Source organism: Anopheles stephensi, chromosome 2 (genome assembly GCF_013141755.1).
Source record: "Anopheles stephensi strain Indian chromosome 2, UCI_ANSTEP_V1.0, whole genome shotgun sequence".
Classification (NCBI taxonomy): domain Eukaryota; kingdom Metazoa; phylum Arthropoda; class Insecta; order Diptera; family Culicidae; genus Anopheles; species Anopheles stephensi.
The window spans coordinates 75,945,076-75,960,048 of NC_050202.1; the positions used below are offsets into that span (position 1 = coordinate 75,945,076).

The window sequence follows — 14,973 nt, forward strand, 5'->3', positions numbered from 1 at the left end:
TTCATACGACCGGGGTTCAAATCTCATCCGGAACGTTCTTTCGTAGTGAGGACTTGATTATTCAACTACGTGGTATTATTAAGCCTAGCAGGCCAAAAAAGGCAGGCAGGACCTAAGTGGTCGTTAGCCCTAGAAGAGAAAGAGAGAGGGATTGGTAGCCTAGACGTTGACCCATTGCGACAAAACTTTTCTAAATTTTAACTTCAAATAAGTGAAAAGAAATCGATTTAAAATGAATCCTTATGAGGTGATCGATTAAAACACTTTCCTTAACAATTTTACAAAATGTTCTTATATTGAATCCCAAACTCGATACACGATCATCATTCCGCGCGTCGATCAATTGCGAAACGGAACCTAACCTAACCTATCTTCCGCCACAGTTTCTGTACGTACTCTTCGACTGTACATCTCGATACGCTTCACTGCACCTGCCACGCATAAGGTGCGTCACGTGGACAATGAATAAACATTACAACAACAAAAAACTTCGCAGGACACATGGCTATGGCGGCAGAGCGTAGCTTTAAACGGACCCTTACGGCGGACAGCTCTCTACAAACGACAATCGACGCTCTAACGAGCTTATGTAAAGATGTCGTTTGGAATGCAATTGGTAGCAGCAAAGGCAGACAGCAGCAGTGCAAGACTATCACTTCCCTCCTTGCTCGCGTGCTGAGGTCAAAGTTTGCTCTTAGTTTCTGCGTCTTTCTCCCGTAAAGTAAGGGTCATTGTGGAAACCGGCGTGTGCTTAAATCTGGACCCGTGCGGGGTGAGTGGGGCGATGACCGATTAAGCTCTGTAGCTGGAGCAGGCCTACCGTGGCCTACTACATACAATGACGTCATAGTGTCCTGCTTTCGCGTCAAACATCAACATCAGACCGGATGTTGCCTTATGTATATACAGCTAAACAGAATGGTATTAAGGTACAACACACACACACATGGGTCCGAAACGCAAATTCCATTCCCTTTTTACCCGAGACCCCTTTTGCTCTCCCTTTTGCTCGCTTCCGTAAAAAAAATTTGTTCACTCTGTCGCTCCTCCGCTAGCGACCCTGGTGCCGGAGGTCCTTGTTCATTCTTTATTCATTATCGTTTCACTTACAAACTCAGTCAATGGAACGTGCAAAGGGGACACAGGAGAATTTAAAAGAGAAACGAATAACCGTACCCACTTGGTGGCGTCCTGGCGGTGGAAGGAAACGCACAACCTCCACAATTCCCTTCTATTACTAGGGCAAGTGAGCGTTGCCCAACCGTTAAACAATTCTGACACATGTGCACGAACACATACGCCGGAGGACGGTTTTTAAAAGGCCCAAGCACATGATGCAACCGAGAAGGGGACAGGAATTATGTCCTGACCCGGTGGTATCCACAAAGGCAGGATCCAGCCGTTGGACTAGAGCAGGACCTCACCGCCAAGCGTTTCGTTCGCGTAACGAAAAAGGACATCTGGCGACGGTACGATCGAACGCGGGGACGTGTTCATTTTCCGAGCCTATATACGCACACACACACGAACACAGACGGGATGTAAGTGTAATGCGAGCAAGAGGTCAGAGAGTAGAGGTGCCAGTAGTGTGTACCGTACGGCAGGACAGAACGTACTGCGTGTCTGTAGCCAACGGTCAACAGGACCACCGAAACCGAGAGCTAGCTAGAACAGGACGACCAGTCACTGCACCGACTGACCACTGTGACCGCACGAAGCTGTGGTCCCCGATCCGGCGAAGCCTTTGTCCAGTCGGTCTCATCGTACGCAGACGGTAGCAGCAACGGCCAACCTGTCCGTCAATAGTTAAAGGGGCGCGCGCACAAAGAAGGAGGGTGAAAAAAAAGCGTCGGAAAATCGTTCCCTTAACTCCCTCCTTGCCCGGAAGGGGGGGGCGCGAAGAAAATTTTAATTTTAAAGAAAGAAAATAACACAAAAGTGTGCTACGAAACATTCCCCCCCAAAAAAGTGAAACGCTCGGTGGCAGATCGAATCTCAAACTAATCGATGAAATGCTGTCCATGATCGAATCGTTACGCGACATTCGACGTGAGCGGCCCAGTGCGCCTGTTTTCCGTTGAAAAAATTTGTCATCGATCCTTGGCCGAGTGTGACCAAACGGCGTGCCTGGTGTGTGTGTAGTGAACCATCAAGAAGAAAGAATTTTTAAAAGACGAGTGCTTCATAAATGGGTAATTTCAACGTTTAAAATGAAAAATGTGCGTTTAACAGATATTGATAGGGAGAAAGTTGGTCCAAAAAAAAGCTGTCCATTGGAGGATTTTTTTTTGTCCTGCTCGCTTGCGTGAATAATTGATAACGGCCGCTGATGCGTTGGCACTTACGTGACCCGTAAAAGTGAAGCTAGGAAAGCGTTCCTTGCGAAACACCAGTGTCTATCAGTTTAACAAGGATTACGAATAAACCCATGGACTTTTCTCCTCCCGGTGATGGATTAAAGCATTCGAATCATGTACGCAGTGCGCAATTTCTAGTGTCCCCTGGATAGAGCGCTGTAGTAAGGTGGCGTGTAGTGTAGTGTAGAGTGTGGATGTGTCGCTGAGAAGCCTCGGCCTCGTGGCTTTTTCCTCTGTTGCGGTGTTGAGGAGATTGATTTGAGCATACGCAGCTCCGGCTGGCAGTCGGGTACGCAATCACACCATGACGCAACTCGAGGAGGACGACCTTTTGAACAATTTGCTAAAAATCCCCGGCACCATCATCATCTACAACAACGATATGAGCTGTAAGTAGCCATTTTAGTTTTGGTGCAAGCTTTTCAACTATGCTCAAAGTGAACAAATGTCTAGGGGGTCCTAACCTTGTTCTAGAACCTCTACGAACTATGCCTTACTACAATGCATATTGATTGATAGACGGACACAGTGAACAATAGCTCACTTTCTAGCCTTAAAGAATCTGCTCTCCAACCGTTTCCTTCCTTCCAGCCTACGATTACATACTAAACGCTCACAATGTGGCGCTCCCGTTGACACCGGCAACGTCCACTGCCGGTTCCGCCACGTCGGAACAGTCGGTGGACGACCTTAACAGCAGTACATCGATCGATGCGGACATGACAGCATCGCCGGGCCATAACTACACCAGCGGCATTTCCTCCATCGCACTCGATACCCCCGGTAACTCCGAGCTGGATCAGAGCTTCAGCAGTGTGGAAACATCCGGCCCCGGGATATCGGAATCTTCCGACGATCCCAACGCACCGGGTCTCTGCTGCACCGGTGAGCCGGAAACCGATGAGCTCGAGTATGAAGAGATGGACACCGGGCCGGCAGAAGCTCGGGATGAGGACGACGAGGATGATTCCGAACCGGAGCTAACGAATTTGTCCTGGTTGACGGAGCTGAAGAACATCACCAACCTGACACCCTCGGACGCTCCGCTCACGGATTTGCCAACGGCACGGTTCAATAAATTTATCGCGCAAGTACGAAGGTAAGTCAAGCGGGGGGGATTGGGGGGATGGTCGTCGCCGTTCTATTTCGAATGTCTAACGCTGCTGGTTGTGTGGTTTCCCGTTTCGGGGCAGGAGTCGAGAGACGTACGACAAGCGCAAAGAGCAGTACACGTCACTGGCGAGCTCGCTGGAAAAACCACCCTTCAACTATGCACAAATCATCGCAATGGCCATGCTGGAGGAGGGCCGCATGACGCTCAAGCAGATATGCAAATGGATTCAGGAAAAGTTTTCCTACTACAAAGTGCACAAAAACTGGAATGTAGGTATCATCGCGCGTTTCGACCGCCTTCGGTCATGATGATGCACGTGGGTTTAAATCAACACATTCATTGTTCTTCTAACGTCCCGCTCAATGCAGAACTCCATCAGGCACAATTTGTCGTTGAGTTTTTTCTTCACCAAAGTACAACGGGCCAAAGACGAGAAGGGCAAGGGCGGCTACTGGGAACTATCCATGGATGTGTCAAAAAGCGAACGGCGCCGGGTACGTGTACGGCAGCGGAACAAATCAACCAACAATGGCGGCTCACAACAAGCCAACCGCCGATCAACATCGGCTCGCTTTGAGTCAAAGGCAACCACATACAGCACTGTCGAGCCTGCTGGCAGCATCACCAACAACAACAACAACGAGCAAACGGTTAACAACAATCTTCCTAAGCAGCCGGCGGCAGCATCCTGTGAGGTAACGCCAGTAGCGATCGAACCAACGTCCCTACTGTCACCAACGATCGATTCACAAGGAGCGCATCGGGAAGAGCAGTTAATTGCGCTGGACAGCAATAACAACAATTGTCCTGCGCCGCAAGCCGCAACCGTAACTGCTCCTCTGCAGGTACAGAACGTGCTGATCGATATTATTGACAACTACAGCAAATCCGCGCTGGATAACGTTCTGCAGCCGCTACCGGAACAAACGGAGCACTCTACCTTGCAGCCGGCGGTGGTGCAGCTACCGGTAAGCGAGGCACAGCTAATGCAGGCCAGCGCAATGGTGGAAAGCTGCACGATCAACTTCGATTCCATCATCAACGGTGAGCATGATGGTGCCAGTATTTTCAACAATCTCAACGTGGACGAGGTAAGCGTCACCGCAGGGCAAGCAGCAAGGCGTATAGATGACTGTAACAACTACCCTCTCACTGCTTACACAGATCTTTTCCGATAACGAAATTCCGCAGCCCGCAAACGACGACATCATTGTGCCATTCTTCAGCAACGTCCAGCAGGTGCAGGCCGGCCCAAACGTGGTGGTGGAAACCATCCCCTACTATCTGCCCGACATGGGACACTTTGACGAGAGCGATTTCGGCAACCTGATAAACATCAACGAGCAGGAGATTAGTGACGAGTTTCTGAACGAGCATGGATTTCTGTAGTGAAGCCGTAGCCAGGTTTCGGAGGGACGTAGCTGTTTTCTCACTCTCTCTCTCTCTGTTAGGCGGTATCAAGTGGTCGACCCCATTATTGAAGGGAGTCCAACCCATCAATGTAGGGTTATCTAGTCTCACTACATTTTAGAAGTACAGAACAACAATGAACCATCATTACACACACTACTAACCTAAGAATGGAACAGATCAAGTGCAACTTTTTAAGTAAGAACCCGGCGAAAAGGATTACCGTTCGGCGCTGGTGGGACAAACAGTCTCGCCGGAAGTTCCTCCTCCTTCTGCTCATCTGTAAATACATATTAAGTGGATGGACGGGTGAAGAGGTGACGCAAGATTATCGAATAAAAAAGTTTTCATTTCAGCAAAACGTTTGCATCCATACGCATCTTACTTACTTATCAGGTGCTACAACCGCTATGCCCGGTCTTGGCCTGCTGCAACAATCCTCGATACCGCTCACGGTTCAGCGCCGCCGTCTGCCAATCCGTTATCCCGGCCGTTCTGGCGGACGCATCAACGCCATCACTCCTTCTCAATTTGGGCCTACCACGCCTCCTCTGTCCGTTTGGACGGCCTAAAAGGGCTGGGTCGTCCGGTGTCATTCTCACGCTCGTAGAGCTCATCATTGTAGCGGCTCCTCCATTGTCCTTCCACACACATTCGGGGCCAAAAATCCTTCGAGAGCATCTTCCTCTCGAACGCGCGGCTAAGAGTGCTTCGTCAGTTTTGGACAGAGTCCATGTCTCAGAGGCGTATGTGAGTACTGGGACTATAAATGTTCTGTACAGTCCCAGCTTCGTCCGTCGCGACAGGTATTTAGAGTGGAGAAGTTTCCTCAGACTCTAGTATGACCGGTTGGCAGCCAGCACCCGTGCGCGTAACTCAACATCAATGTTGCTGTCGGTGGGCTGCCTTTTGACCCCAGTCAGGTGAAGTTTTGGACGACTTCGAAGGTGCGATCACCTATCTGTACATCACCCCATACGCATCAACTCACATAGATGGAATAGGTTTCGGCAATAACATTCAATTGTGACGCGTGTGCGGTCTTACACCGCCACGGTATGCATGGTGTACTTACTTAAAAATAGTGGATCTTTTTATTTCATAAAATGATGCAACTCATTTACACTTCGTCGTAATAGGGATAAATCTATGTTGTATATAGTTTTTGTTTCTTGTTCTGCTCTTATCAAACTTTTGCAAACTTTTTCAGCATAATTTTTGCTTTCTTTTAGCTTCTATTACCTCTGTTTGTAATGCTGCTTCACCACATTCACCCCTTGCCCAGGTCACGTTGCATAAACTACTCAAACCGGTACTTCTCGGGGTAGCCTTATCCTGCCCGTTCCTATGTGTCGTGTCTATTCCAAGAGAGTACACTCCCAAAGTATACCAACCAACGAAACGAGTCCATCTGTCGTCTATCTGAATGGGATCGTGGCATAAAGCCCTTGCTCTTTTGAATTTCTATCTCTATTTTTTCAAAATCTATCACAAATCAAAACCAACACAGCTGAAAACAACAAACTAATAAAGAACTTTGCCAATTGCAGCGGATTGTATCGGTTCCGTGAAGAACGAAGCATTATTGGATGAAAAGGCACAAGGAGCATTGATGGTTGAGAAATAATCATTCTGTGGTTTGTCTTTTGAAGTTTGAAGTTTATCTCCTTGTGAGATAAACGTACCGCCCCCCTGCTGCTGCTTCCTAGTATGTTTCATACCGAATTTGAAGTTTGTCGTGCATTTCTGCTGTGTGTATCTCATCCTCCACACTACCAGTCATAGTCATTTCAATCAATGCTCGTTACATTACTATTTTACTCCTTGCTTCCACCACCTCCTGTTGGACTCTCATTGCACTTGTTTGTCTTGTCTTTTGCGGAGTAAGTTTGCACTTTTAGTTTGTTTTGTTTTTTACCATTGTGAAAGAAACAATGATCAAGGCGAGGGATTTAAAATTCACCAATCAATTACACCACACGCACACAACTATCGCGAATTTAAAACGAAACCATTACACGAAGGAAACAAAAAAGAAAAATGGCACAAAGGCGAAGCACAGTTTCGTACTAGAAGAAAGATTGTATCTTTTTTGCTTTTTTTTAAGCAACAAACTTGTGGGGGCACTTTAGCGGTTTAATTTTGTGGTTCATTGTGCAAGAAAAAGAAAGTGGAAACCCCGGAATAAAAAACGGAAGGCTCTGCCTGTAACAATCCCTACCACTATTCTCACCTAAAGGCGATTCACACAACAAACAGAAAAAAAGGGGAAACTAAGCTATTGCCCAATGTTATTTTAAAGTACCCATCCCAAGGGTTTTGTAAAGTAAAATCAAATCTCTAAATTGGTTTCAGTAAGATTTGTTTCTCGTGTGCAGACAATATTTTACTCCTTGTACATTTTATAACGAGTTTTGTTACAACTCTAGCGAATGCTTCAGCAACATATTTGATCGATATAGTACTCCCAACGGTAGGCAAATCAAATCAATGAGTCTCGGGATAGCATTGCCCACCACCACCACCACCAGCAGGCAGGAGGAGTTCCATCATGTTAGTTTAACATACTTTTTCAATCAGAGGTAGAACATTTTTGTAGGTTTGTTTGTTTGTTTGTTTTCTGTTACGCTTTGATACACGCATAAGCGCACTCGCTTCCCTTTTCTGTTTAATTTAACGCCAAATTTGTATTCTGTGCCACTAGGTGCCAATATCCCTCCCCTCGGTGTGGATTGAGGCAGTGTTTTGCTATTTTAAACGTATTGAGTACATGCATCCAACGCGTCTTAGTCGCTAGCAGGCTTACACTTTCGATCGCAGCAGAATAGCAAACCGATAAAGACACCGTGTAGTGCTTTCTATGTTCCTTATGCTTCGATGCGTGTTTGTGTCGTAATATATCATATTTCTGTTGCTTCTTTGCCCAACATTAGTATACATGAGAGAATGGTTTTTTTGCTGTAATAAGGTTGCATCACTTTCATGCCCTAGTTTCTGTAGCACTATTCACATCTCGCCTAACCGTGGCCATCTCAAAAAAAAAGCGCACATTTACATTTTTCACGCTTGCATGTGCCTGTGTTCTTATCAAACTAAATCTTTGTCATATTAGAATCACACTTGTACACACTACGAAACCCACGCCAACACGTCGTCGTCATCGGACACACACGCCCATTCACCCCACATCATTACGGACCCTTTTATGGTCCGAATCTATATTTACATAGTGTTGTTTTTTCTCTCTCGCTCTCTCGACGAATTCTTATCCGATATACGATCATCAATCGTACATCCGATTAGACCTATCCCCCGTTTCAGCATGCGTTTCCGTTACACCTTTTCTACCAATCCGATTACAACGCAACCAGCTTGAAGTTGCATACATGAAAACGCTCGTGTGAAAGCGTCCCTGGTTGGCCTGCTGGAAACAAGCAGCACTGCAATCGAATCGGGTTGAAAGGGAATCGAAACTCCAAACGCATGCCCCGCGCGATGTAGTGTACTTTAAACGCTACTTACCGTACCGCACCTGCTCAATGTTTTCAATTCTGTTAGCTTACTGTTAGCTTAAGCTTATTCGATGGCCCGGGGTCCATCAATCGGCATCTGATGCAGCACTTCGTCCAACAGTTGTAGCGCACGGTGCAGATGCACCTCCACCCAGCAGGGCGTTTCCTTGATCGATTGTCGCGGATAGTCGGGACCCCAGCCCTTCACGAACGACAGTCGCAGGATGCAAAGACGCCGCAGGTCGTCCACGCCGATTCCAGCGACCGCCGAAAGACCTAAAATGAGCGTAGGAACGATCAGATCGTCGAAGAAAAGGGGTGCTAACAGGTTACAATTGACATACTTCTGGGAGCTCCTACGGCCGACACACCCGCCACAACGGCGGCTTGCATTTGAGCCGCTTTCTGGGCACAGTTGGCGAGGGATTGCATCTGCAGATGACACTGCCGCAGGTCAAATACCTGTAAAAAAATGGGTTATTGCATTACTGCTTGTAGCATAATTGTCTGCGAATGTAAACAGCCAACCTTTATGCACGCTCCGGGATAGATTTTGTGTACGGCATCGCCGGGCGTTCGGCCCGCTTCCCGGTCGAGGTAATAGCTCTGCACGAATACTGAATGATCACTGAGACACCGCAACCAAACGTCTCCTTCGCCACGCAAATCCAGCTGTACACCTTTCCCAATATGTAGCCTGCAGCAATGGAAGTGTCATTGATGAGTTCCTTGGTTTCAATTCCCGGTCTGTTAGATAACACTTACCGAGCCTTTTCACTTTGCTCCGTACGATGCACGTTGCTGAGGGCTCCGAGACAAAACCGATTGCCACCGGACGGGTCGACGTACCCGTCGATGGTGACGTTTGGCCGGTTCGAAGGTACCTTGAACATTTCGCCCACCTGCGTGTCGAGCTCGAAGTACGCTACCGAACACCAGTACTCGGGTGCGGGCTGACGCGACAGCAAGCGCTGCTGACCGGGCAGTTCTGCCAGCTGTCCACCGGTGGCGGTACCAACGGTGGAACCGGTGGCAGCACCAACAGCACCACCACCACCAGTACCACTGCCGGAACTGTGGGGCCAGTATTGTGCGGCGGCCTGTGACGGTTGCTGTTGGTGTGAACCACCGGCATGTGCCGGCGGTTGTATCGATTGCGTGTAGTTTAGAGTATTCGAACCGGACCACGTCGCGGAACCACCAGGCTGCTGCTGTTGTTGCTGTGATTGTTGTTGTTGCTGCTGCTGCTGCTGTTGCTGGAATTGTGGCGCACCCGTTTGATTGGGCTGCGGCTGCCCAACGGAAGGGCCGGCTTGTGACGACTGCCCATTGCTGGCCGACACGTACCCATTTTGCTGCAGGTGGGGCGATACGGGCGAGGTTGCCGAAAGCGAGCCGGACATACTGGAAGGCCCCATTGCACTTTGCGGATCGTTTCCCATGGAGGGGTCCGTGCTAGCCGTGTTGGTATAGTACTGAGAGGCTTCTCCACCGATCAGCCCGCCACTAGTGCCACCACCGCTAGAGCTTGACTGGGTGGCGCCGCTGCCCAGTAAGCCACTGTTTCCGCCGTTCGTTAGTTGAGAACTGGATTGTGATGAAGGCTGAGGTTGCTGCTGTGATGGTTGTGTCTGTTGCTGTGCGCTTTGCGACGGTCGCAAACCATTGTTTGCCAGCACGGCAGGACCACCGATAACGGATGCTAGAAAGATTTGAAGAAGATGAAAAAGAAACGTTTTATAAGTGATACTGTTGAACAAGGAAATGTTTCTGCTTCAACAAAAATAAAACCAAAATTAGAAAAGCGCTCACAAAGTGGTAAAGAAGAAGATAAGCGAGGGTGCTGCTGCTGGCTTCCGGAAGAGGATGCCGAGGATAGCATGGCCGCCGCAGCGGAGGATGGACCACCGACACTGCCAGCACCGCTCATCCAGCTGCTGGGGCCACTATTTCGAGATTGTTCGGCAGATTCCATCTTCGGTATCGGCCGTGGACCGCTGCTAGACCCATACAGCCCACCCAACTGCGATGGGTCTGTGGCACAATCGCGACAAATGCACAAACGATAGAGAACGCAAACGAAAAGAAAACCGAGAATAGAAAAAATGAAAAGTTAAACAATAAGAAATGAATTCAGCAAACCGAAACCAAAACGTTCAAGCCGGTGTGTCCTTGCTTACCGGGCACTTGCGGATGCATCGACATGGTACCGTAAGCACCACCGGCAACCATCGAGGGATGGTGTTGTATGGTGCCAATTTCATTGCCATCGATATCCATTCCTCCACCGACGACCGAGCCGGGCGTGTATTCATCCTTTATTAAGCGACTTGGCCCAGACTGCAGCGTGAGTCCCGACAGATCTGCAATAACAAGATGATTCCGTGTTAAGTCTTTCGGAACAAGTTCGTTCCAACCGTCTTTACTTACCGATCCCGGGAGAAACGACACGCTCGTAATGGTAGGGATTAACACAGACCGAGTCGCACTTCAGATCGAACGCGAACTGGCAGAACTTTACGTGCTTCAGTTCATTTTTGTGCAGATCGGGCCAACGCCAGATACGGGCATAGATCACGTGCGGGAATCCTTTGCGTCCGGCGACCTGTAGGGCGAAGGGGGAACAATTAAATGAACATAATCGGTTTTTATTTATTCTTCTACTGCCATTTTCTTGGCAAACGAACCTGCAATCGCCCGTCGAGCGTACGCTGTATCGTGACACATTTACTCGGATGTGCCCCGTTGGTGGTGATGGCCGTAATCAACGAATCCAGCTCGTCCCGTTTTTCCTTCAGCTTCTTTACCAGCGACTCGATGGCCCGCTTGGAGAATCCTTCGCTCTCGCCTCCCTGCCGGTGGCACATGAGCGAATGAACGATACTGAGGCACGCGTCCGCACTGGTCGGGGCCGCCGTTGGCATGGCGGCCATGTCGCGGACGACTGTAAGGAGGGAGCCAGCGTTAGTGAAGCGAAATTATGGATCATATTAAGTAAACTTAGACCAGCACGTACTTTCCTGTGCGGCCGCTGGTATGCCGGCCGCATACAGATGCGATCCACCCGTCAACCCGACCATCCTTTCGAAATCCTGGGAAAGTCCCAGGTTGCTTTTAGTATCCACCTTGCTAAAACCTGACGGTGCCCGTATACTTGTGTGATGCTGAAGTCCTTCTTAGGGGAGGGCTTGGATTTCTTACAAGCAACTAGAGTTTAGCGAGTTACACTTGCAGACGCTTTCGGTCGGCTTGCTAGTGATTCCGCGCGCGTTGGGACTCTATGTTGCACTGCCACCGCACATAAAGCCGAACTGGTGCCCGGTCGTTCAAATGTCACCAACTAGATGCAATTCGCCTCGGTCACGTTTGTTTACTGCCTCCCGTGCACCAACAACGGCCATATGCATTCCAAGCAGGAAATGCATCGGACGTTACACAAGTTTGCTAAACAATCCTAGCCACAGCAAACAGGGCAATTTTTGCTTATTTCACCGTCTCTTCCTGCTAACGGTTTACCGGCTTTTCGCGACGGAAATGCTTTTCCACCCGGCAAGGTGAACGGCACACTAGATCAAAAACAGACACACGGGGCGTTTGCGTTTTGATTACACACACTTTCTGCTGACCGGGAGATGCAAGAGGGAAACAAAACACCAACAAATCTCTGTCAAACTCAAGGTTTGACATTCGCCGCTATAGAACACACAACGCACACCACGATGAAAGCGCACGCGCCCGTCAACACACACAGCCACAGTCAGATGCGTGCGTCCGATGTGCTATAACAACGACCCCTAGAGAGAGAAAAACGGGAAAATGTTAGCTTCCTTCAATGCACTACACACAACTTCACCAAAGAACGGTGGTAATTATTTTCACAAGGATACGCTCCCACACACACACACACACACACACTATATTTACCGAGCGGCAACAATTTGTTCGCTTCCGTCTTCTCTCTACCATTCGCAAATAATATGCTTTACCCCCCACCGCGGACGGGCGTCAAGGAGTGTGCCAGTTTCTTGCAGGAAAAACGTTGTCTTCCCGCGATCTTGTTTTCTGTTACCTTCTTTGCTCTTCGCGTGGGTTTCCTTTTTGCTTACGCTTCGGCTTTCTTTTGGAACATGCGTCGGAAACACACACACGCACACACACACACAGTAGGCACACACCAAAACGCACGGATTACGGCGAAAGGAACACTTTTGTTGAGAAATGTTTAGCTTTCTATACAACAAAACACATCCGAATGTCCATTGCGGAAATCTGCCTTCGCTATGCTAGCCAGCCTGAATCATCCAGAGCGATGATATCGTTGGTCCGGATGTGAGGTAATGCTGTTGTTTTGTTGTTGTTTTCTTTGCTAATGTTGCCCATGTAATTCTTCACAGTACACTCTGTCGAAACTCGGCACAACGTTACGGCAGGCGGCTGGGATGCAACAAGCCATTACTCGATGTGGAATTGTTCGATTTCCGCATCTGCAGATCTTGCCGCTGTTGATGTGCCGAGCGGGGAGGCGGTGGGTTCCATTGCATCAACAAGCACAGTTCCACACCAGAACGGGTTCTTTCAGCGTGAAATCCGCAAAAGAAAGTAATTATGCATTCGCGCTCTACACCCGCAGTGCTACCTCCTATGGCACCCCGAACAAACGGTTGTATATCTACGGTTTGCGATTACAGTTTTCGCTTCCTGCACTACGGACGCGGTCGCCTTGCGCGCCGCCTGACGGGCGATGAATGGGTGGCCCGATGCAACTTTCTCGATTCTAGACGAATGTCTGCACTTGCTCCAGCATCCTCCTCACTGCTCTAGCACGGTTTTTGGGGGCAAACATTCCACTTGTGCACCAGTTACACCATGTTGCGGAACACACGCACCCCGCACGGATTAATAGGGGTTGCAATTTATTGTTCTTCTCTACTCACCCCCCGCTTTTTTTCGCGATTCGATACTACGGGGAGCAATCGTAGCAGTAGCAGCAGCAGCAAGTGATAGACTTTTTAAAATGGCGAATTCCTTTTTTGTCTGTCCCGTTGGGGTGCGTTGCTATGGTTATCCTTGTCGCGCATGCAGTGATTACGGGGCATTTGTCTGCTTACTCACTCACGCGTTTGTGTCCTTTCGCTGACAGCTGGTGTTTGACAGCAACGTAAAAGGCCAGGCTGGAACAAATTCGGACTAGCGTTTCGATTTGACAGTTACGTTCAACAAACAAAGAATTCTGGATTCCAAGCATTTTGCTAATCGTTTTCAAAATAATTACCTATCGTATCCTCTTTCTGATAAGAAATTCTGTCAATGTTCTATTGCTTAACGATGTGGAAATGTATGTTTTATTGTTTATAACACCCGATAGTGATAGTAGTACATCAACGAAACACTCAAGTTCCATCCTATTATGAGTGTCATTATATAGAACAAGCTCAGCAGCGGTAGTGTTACGAGAATTATTCGCGTATTTTTCAGCGCTGGAACAACTGCAAAACACAACAAAAGAAACAAACATTGGTTATACACAATTTCGCTTACATTCGTGTTTTGCCCATCACGTACCGTTGTATCCCAGGAAAGTAATGTAGATGTAGTATCCTAGTGCCAACAGCCAAATGGTGTTGCCAATAAAGGTGGACACAAACCAATCTCTGCTTATCAATGGGTGGTAGAAAAACAGCTGAATAAAGTGAAGCAATATCAGGGGCGGGAAAAAGGCATTCAGGTGCACATCGAACGCGTAGCCCCACTCCATATCGAAATCGCTGTTCCGATCGCGAAAGTATCGATTCGCTATCAGCCACAGCATTGTGGCCACAATCATGCCGCAGAATATGCAGTCGACGAACACGACGTACAAGGTGAACAGAATGGTTTGCACGAATCCTAAGCTTAATACCCAGGCAAAGCCAATGGATGTAACTGGAAGCAGAAAGGAGTTTGAAGATTGTAGAAATGATGCGATTAGGAGATGTCCATTATCCTACCACAAAGACATCCTACAAGCAACACCAGAAACGCTGGATCATCGCGTGCAAATTGTGATTTGGTTTCTGCAACAGGAAGGCAATCGATTAGCACGATACGATGAGCTGTGGTGTTTGTGTTGGTGCTTACGTTTGCGGTAGTTGAAGTTACGGTACACTTTCTTCGGTGCTATGAACAGGTACACCATCTGCCACATTGCATACTCGAAGTCCATTTGATCAAACTTGACGAAGCGCCGTAAGTATTTGTAGCTTTTCGTGGTGGCACTCATGCAATCGCGATAGTTTGCCGGCGGAGGTAGTGGCGATGTAGTTCTGGAAGACATCCCCAGCAGCGAGCTGTTGCTGCGGGATGGCGTAGGGGACGTTGCGTACTTCATCGTATTCTAGTGTAGAGTCGCCTTCCTTATTATATTTTCACTTGCATGCGCTTGTTAGAATTCGAGAAAGGGTCGCAGCAAATTAATAAATTCTTTCGTTGCTCATCGCTACGACGGAGACAAAAACCTATTTTGGTAAACAGTAAATAACTTCACGTCGATGACGGCTCGGCAAGTGACAGGGCTGGCAAACGTCATGTCATTCCTTTCAGG

The 14,973-nt window shown here is 48.3% G+C and overlaps 3 protein-coding genes across 9 annotated transcripts; 1 reads left to right on the forward strand and 2 right to left on the reverse strand.

Moving 5' to 3' along the window:
* The first annotated feature begins 1,039 nt into the window (after nt 1-1,039).
* LOC118507678 (forkhead box C1-A) lies at nt 1,040-5,242 on the forward strand. 2 transcript variants are annotated; one of them, XM_036046470.1, is made up of 5 exons: nt 1,040-2,746; nt 2,949-3,456; nt 3,551-3,740; nt 3,840-4,562; nt 4,663-5,242. In XM_036046470.1, the coding sequence occupies exons 1-5, from the start codon at nt 2,662-2,664 to the stop codon at nt 4,858-4,860; spliced, it is 1,704 nt and encodes a 567-aa protein (XP_035902363.1). In that variant the 5' UTR covers nt 1,040-2,661; the 3' UTR covers nt 4,861-5,242. The 2 variants fall into 2 exon arrangements, with proteins under 2 accessions (XP_035902363.1, XP_035902362.1); XM_036046469.1 differs by having other exon boundaries at nt 1,042-2,746; nt 4,636-5,242.
* A 707-nt stretch (nt 5,243-5,949) lies between these two features.
* Nucleotides 5,950-13,469, reverse strand: LOC118507681 (mothers against decapentaplegic homolog 4). Of its 6 annotated transcripts, none has more exons than XM_036046475.1 (10): nt 13,328-13,469; nt 11,410-12,187; nt 11,081-11,337; nt 10,824-10,998; nt 10,574-10,756; nt 10,206-10,427; nt 9,159-10,095; nt 8,922-9,090; nt 8,738-8,855; nt 5,950-8,669 (listed from the first exon to the last, which is right to left on the reverse strand). In XM_036046475.1, the coding sequence occupies exons 2-10, from the start codon at nt 11,471-11,473 to the stop codon at nt 8,458-8,460; spliced, it is 2,337 nt and encodes a 778-aa protein (XP_035902368.1). In that variant the 5' UTR covers nt 11,474-12,187; nt 13,328-13,469; the 3' UTR covers nt 5,950-8,457. The 6 variants fall into 6 exon arrangements, with proteins under 6 accessions (XP_035902368.1, XP_035902369.1, XP_035902370.1 ...); XM_036046476.1 differs by having other exon boundaries at nt 13,080-13,408; XM_036046477.1 differs by lacking the exon at nt 13,328-13,469 and adding an exon at nt 13,030-13,050.
* A 237-nt stretch (nt 13,470-13,706) lies between these two features.
* LOC118507682 (protein unc-50 homolog) lies at nt 13,707-14,933 on the reverse strand. The gene is made up of 4 exons (XM_036046482.1): nt 14,511-14,933; nt 14,381-14,446; nt 13,956-14,315; nt 13,707-13,879 (listed from the first exon to the last, which is right to left on the reverse strand). Exons 1-4 carry the CDS (start codon nt 14,758-14,760, stop codon nt 13,743-13,745), a joined length of 813 nt encoding a protein of 270 aa, XP_035902375.1. The 5' UTR covers nt 14,761-14,933; the 3' UTR covers nt 13,707-13,742.
* Between the last annotated feature and the right edge of the window lie 40 nt (nt 14,934-14,973).

What these genes read in the sequence shown, in the direction of transcription:
- LOC118507678 (XM_036046469.1), top strand. Translation starts at nt 2,662, where the DNA reads ATGACGCAACTCGAGGAGGACGACCTTTTGAACAATTTGCTAAAAATC. An exon ending in CTACAACAACGATATGAGCT is followed by an intron (nt 2,747 to 2,948) that starts GTAAGTAGCCAT and finishes CCTTCCTTCCAG; the next exon opens with CCTACGATTACATACTAAAC. An exon ending in ACAATCTCAACGTGGACGAG is followed by an intron (nt 4,563 to 4,635) that starts GTAAGCGTCACC and finishes CTGCTTACACAG; the next exon opens with ATCTTTTCCGATAACGAAAT.
- LOC118507681 (XM_036046475.1), bottom strand. Translation starts at nt 11,473, where the DNA reads ATGGTCGGGTTGACGGGTGGATCGCATCTGTATGCGGCCGGCATACCA. An exon ending in ATCTTCTTCTTTACCACTTT is followed by an intron (nt 10,096 to 10,205) that starts GTGAGCGCTTTT and finishes AAATCTTTCTAG; the next exon opens with CATCCGTTATCGGTGGTCCT. An exon ending in ATCCCGGAGCGTGCATAAAG is followed by an intron (nt 8,856 to 8,921) that starts GTTGGCTGTTTA and finishes ATTTTTTTACAG; the next exon opens with GTATTTGACCTGCGGCAGTG.
- LOC118507682 (XM_036046482.1), bottom strand. Translation starts at nt 14,760, where the DNA reads ATGAAGTACGCAACGTCCCCTACGCCATCCCGCAGCAACAGCTCGCTG. An exon ending in GCTTGTAGGATGTCTTTGTG is followed by an intron (nt 14,316 to 14,380) that starts GTAGGATAATGG and finishes TTCTGCTTCCAG; the next exon opens with TTACATCCATTGGCTTTGCC. An exon ending in TACTTTCCTGGGATACAACG is followed by an intron (nt 13,880 to 13,955) that starts GTACGTGATGGG and finishes TGTGTTTTGCAG; the next exon opens with TTGTTCCAGCGCTGAAAAAT.